The sequence below is a fragment of the Gymnoscopelus braueri genome (assembly GCF_963280865.1).
Source record: "Gymnoscopelus braueri genome assembly, chromosome: 3".
Lineage (NCBI taxonomy): Eukaryota > Metazoa > Chordata > Actinopteri > Myctophiformes > Myctophidae > Gymnoscopelus > Gymnoscopelus braueri.
The window spans coordinates 36,350,055-36,355,054 of NC_137612.1; the positions used below are offsets into that span (position 1 = coordinate 36,350,055).

General features: G+C 41.6%; 1 protein-coding gene across 1 annotated transcript in view; it reads right to left on the reverse strand.

Moving 5' to 3' along the window:
• kif5ab (kinesin family member 5A, b) overlaps window positions 1–5,000 on the reverse strand; it is a gene marked incomplete at both ends in the record, with an annotated part of 113,569 nt that overhangs the window by 32,816 nt on the left and 75,753 nt on the right. Inside the window, 1 exon segment of the mRNA XM_080423525.1 lies at window positions 954–1,100. Within this exon segment, the coding sequence (XP_080279651.1) occupies window positions 954–1,100 (147 nt within the window).

The window sequence follows — 5,000 nt, forward strand, 5'->3', positions numbered from 1 at the left end:
ATAAGGAAGGCAGAAGGAAGTCAGAATAAACAATGCACATAATACTAGAGCTCTTTGCAGGTCCAAAATGACAGACCCGAAGCCTAAATGACCTGTGAAAGTTGTTCCGAGATCCGAGTAGACCCGATTTATTTTTCTTTTCTTTAAGACGGACCTCTGAGGTTCGTTCCGAGATTCCATTTGTACATTATTACAGACCTGACCTATTATATAGCCTACATAATTAATTAGCAGCTATGTAGCAGCTAAAAATAAGAGACAATAACATTAAAAGTGCATGTTTTCAACTCGATGAAAATAAAATCCATGATCGCACATCTGTGCGATCATGATTCCATATTACTTTCATTCCATATTAATAATAGTTTGATGCGCTATGCTTGCTTGATTGATTGATTGAATAATTTATCAACAGTTTGCAAGGACAAGCACAGGAAAGAACAGTTCAATACAAGGTCTGTTAAGAGGATTTTAAACCCAAGAAAGCACTATGGCTTGTTTCCATTGGGGTCCTTTGTACTCAATTCATCGAAAAATGCGCTCTCCTCTCTCCAAGTCACTGAACTTAAAGCAGGAGCAGCTCTACTTCCCCCGTATATTGCGCTGCTGTAATCTGATCCCAGGTCAGTCTAGACATAGCAGCACTTCACAGCATCAACTCCTTTCACACATTATAGCCAGCATAGAAAGATCAACAATCAAATTTGTGTATTAGCTTGTCTGGCACCTATAGTTGATAGTGAGAGAGCAAATGTACGCAGTAATAATGACCCCCCCTCCGGCACCTATTATGCATCAAGCTCTGGTTTGATGTCACACACAAAAAGAAACTGTTGCCAAAAACGTGCTCACATGTCCATATTTGGGCATAATCTGTCCGCCCGTCCACCACAACTTGAACTTTATTATATAGAATATTGTATACCGGTATGTCTGGTTGAATTACCACTTACCAACTTCAGGTCTCCGTTTCCCAAGATGGTGCTGAACTCACTCAGGTCTTTCATCAGCCCCTTGAGAATCTCAGCGATGCGTTTCCTCTGGTGGCCACTAGCTTCCTGGATACGGGAAAGCTCTGCCTCCAATGCCATCAGACGGGCCTGGAGGGGGGGGGGGGTGATCATGGGAGCCATAACAGGGAAAAAACAAGAGGAGAAAAGAAGAAGAAGAAGGAGAAGACAAAGTTTCAGAGGAAGGGGAGGAGAGGGATATCGGGAGGAGAAAATAAAGAGGGATCGTTAAGAGCAGCCAGGAGAAGAAGGAGAGATTATAGGATACTTATTAACCCCTGACCTCACTCATATCCAAGAAATCTGAGGAGCAAAACATAATGGGCACTAAATGACAAATCAATAGGCTATGAAGATAGAAGGGGAAGGAACACTGGCTTAGTGAAAGGGTCTGTGTAAGTGAAGCAAGACACTTAACAACATCCTTTCTCCAACAATAGCTCTAACAGCTTGAATAGTGAAACACAGTGAACACAGTGAAAACGTTTACAGCTGGGCATTATCTACAATGATCTCTGTTACCTACTACCTCTTTGATCAAGCGCAGTCTTGATTTTTGTTTCTCAAAAATCTACAGAAAAGAAAGGCAAGATGCAATATCATCAAGGGACAAATCCTCTAAAATTAACACATTGAATGCCAAAAACGGTCCGGACCGTTTTTGAGGGTCCAAACGAGAAGTGCCGAAAACGGTCCGGACCGTTTTTGACCCAATTCTATTTTTATACGAGTGGCCCACGTGGGGCGCTAAAACGAAACTTTGACATCACCCAAGGAGTTTCTGAGAAGAAGAGGCTGGATGAGGCTCCATGTCAAAAATCCTTCCGGTCGGCGTTTTCAATGTTATCTCCTTGACTAAAAGCTTAATATCTCCATTTCTTTTTAATGTGGTGGAAACGAGCCGTTTCCGATCGGCGATCACGCTGCAATGGAGGATCGCGTTGGAAATATTATTGTTCCAGGCGTTAGTCGGGACCCTCCGCCGTCTCGCACGCACGCTTTGTTTACATGCACTTCCGCGTCGGGGCTTCTGCAGCACGAAACATATAACGCAAGTGGATGGAAGAAATGCAGGCACTCAACGTATAATATTTTAATAAACCTCTGGCACCCAATGTGTTAACATTAAATCGGAAATCCGCTTTGTGTATACACAATGGCAAAGCCTAAGTTGGATACACTGTCTGCCCACCCCTAGCTGAGAAACCACCCTCTTTCTTACTTAATCTTGAATTTTAAAACCAAGCAGTAAAATTTTTATGAGTTTATGACACAGGATCATGTCATGCGCTTTCATCAGTATTTTAAACGTCCCAGCAACTATTCCTTTCATTATCCTATATTAACCCGATATGCCCCTAGGCATATAATGGAGATCCGGTTGTCCAGAGCCACAGATCCGACCGCTATGGACATATTGTATGGTCATGTGCATATATGGCACCGACCGACTTCGACTTCAAACTCGGTTTGCGGACTCGGATATGCGGTTGTGTAGAACCGCCAATCCGACCGATATGTCTATATGGGCATATATGGATGTCCAGTTGCCTAGAACCGCAGATATATATATATGCCCATATATGGGCTTGCCAATATACAGAGTATGGACATATACTAATGACAGGTCTCCATTGTACCCGTCTGTCTTTGTCCCAAAAGGGACAAAGACAGACGGGTACAACGGTACTCTGACAAAACCCCCGACACATTGGTCGGATCGGCAGTGCAACGTACTGTAGGTATGAGGGCTGCATATCACTTTTCTTCCCTGATAGCCAGAATTGATCTTACCTTTATCATGCATAATATAGCATTATTGTCTCATTCTTTGTTAGGTTTTATTATAAAATTATTGACTTATTACTTACTTACTGTGCTTATAATATTCTGATAGCAGCCTATACTAGGACATACCGTACGTACGTACATTATAAAAGCAATTATGATTTTCACTGTCTGGCTCTGGGTGATCACGCCAGCCTTTGAAAATGTCCAGCCCGAAAAGGTTGGCAACCTCTGAGCTAAGGCATACCTATTAAAATATCAATACAATTAGTGACACTCATTACAGTTTTAGTTGTCTGGCTCCCATGAAGAGTTGCTTGGGCCCAGATAGATGGATGGCCAGTGATCAAAGGAATAATTTACATCAGTGGTGTCTGAGACCAGACATTCATTTAAAAGCTGTTTGAAGTTGTTAAGAAGTAGAGCATCTGCGATCTGAAGGGACCATTATCACTTAAACTCAACCCAGTCTCTATATTGTATATTCATTCCATTAACTCCAATCTGCTTGATCACTTTCTGGTTCAAGCTCATGTCATAGCATTAACTTAGAAACTAGCAGTAAGCAATTAATCAATAGCAATCAGTTAGCAAATTAGCTAAACTGGAGAAGGATGATGGTTAAAGCCAAATTTGTCAATATATACTGTGTGTACTGTATATAAATACTACTATACTGTATTTTACAACTTACTAAGATTGATTTGTAGATGTGTAAAAGAAGCGATGGATTGCAGGACTGGTCACACGATCGATAGATGAATGGATTTATTATATGAAAGTGCTTTGAATGGACAGATGGATGAATTAAATAAAAGGGGCATCGACGGAAAAACGGATGAAAGGAAATATGAGTGATGACACCTCCAGCCTCTGGTATAACGATGAGGAGTATCCGGTCAGAGCGATGATGAAGACAACCGAGAAGGCAGAGTCGTAAAGGCAGTGATAAATGTACTGCTCTGTAGTGGCAATTTTCTTTAGGCTACACACTAAAATCCTCAATATTGCGTTATCCATTTGTAACTCCCAGAGTTAAATGAACAAACTTGCGGTTTAAAACATGAATACAACGTACAAAAACAAGGCACGGTACAATAGTGTCGAATCTGGTCCGCTTTGCTAAGAGTGGAGAATTTGGTCACAATGGGTCAGGCAGCCCCAAATTGGTTTGTGTAATGAGGCGTGTGCTCATCCTTTCTGTGATGCGTGTTCAGTGATGCACCTTGGCTGACCGCCAGCCAGCCAGCCGGCCCGCCCGGCCTCAGACAGAAGCCCATGGCAGCAGGTGAGAGGCCACAAAAGAAGGTGTTCAGCTGATAGATCTATAAAGCTATTTTGCCTTGGGGGGAGGTGATTCAGTGGAAGAGGTGGATTTAGGAGGGTTTAGCAGAGAGACGATAGAATTGCAGGCTCACTGGGCTGCTTCTGTCATTTCGTCTGGCTTCAGAGGGAGATGGAGGACAGATTGTCAGTGTGAAATAGATGATGAAATAGGGATGGGCCTTTAAGAAGGTGAATAATGATGCCCTCTGGTCCACTGGTCCACTTTCAATAGTCGTATTTCCTACAGTATTGTTTCTAGTTACATTTCTCTCCATAATTAATACCTTTAAACATTTTTCTCTTCTTTCTAAATTCCATTTGTTAAGCCTTCTGTATCTCACTGTCCTTCACCATCACCAGTGATTGGAAACTGCTGTGCCATAGATTAGGCAGCCTGTGTCCTGTGTTCCTCACTCACTAATTTCCAATCAAACAATACTCACCTTGAAATGTGCAAAAGAAATATTTGGGAACAACTGCCCTAACTTTCCAGTTTATAACTTTAAAAAAAAAAACATTCTGCTTTATTAGATAGTTTGAACTGCAGTGAGAGGTGACAGGAAACATGGGGGAAGGAGCTAGTTTTGGAAAGGCTAAGCATGTGCTAAAAAAAAATACATTTGAGAAAATCGTTGTCCAAAGTACTATTTCTTGTTCTTTGGCATTCAGACATGGCATCATTTGATTTAGTACGTTTGGAATAATAATCAATTTATCAGGCATTTAAAAGGATGGTACACACACATGGAGATGATTTTTGGGAGGACTTGAAAAAAAAATGCGAGACGGTTTTCTCAGATGCACATTTTGTTATTGCTACTGTACATCAGTTTAACACGTTTCGGCAGTAGCCTTCATCAGTGCAAAGACTTTGCT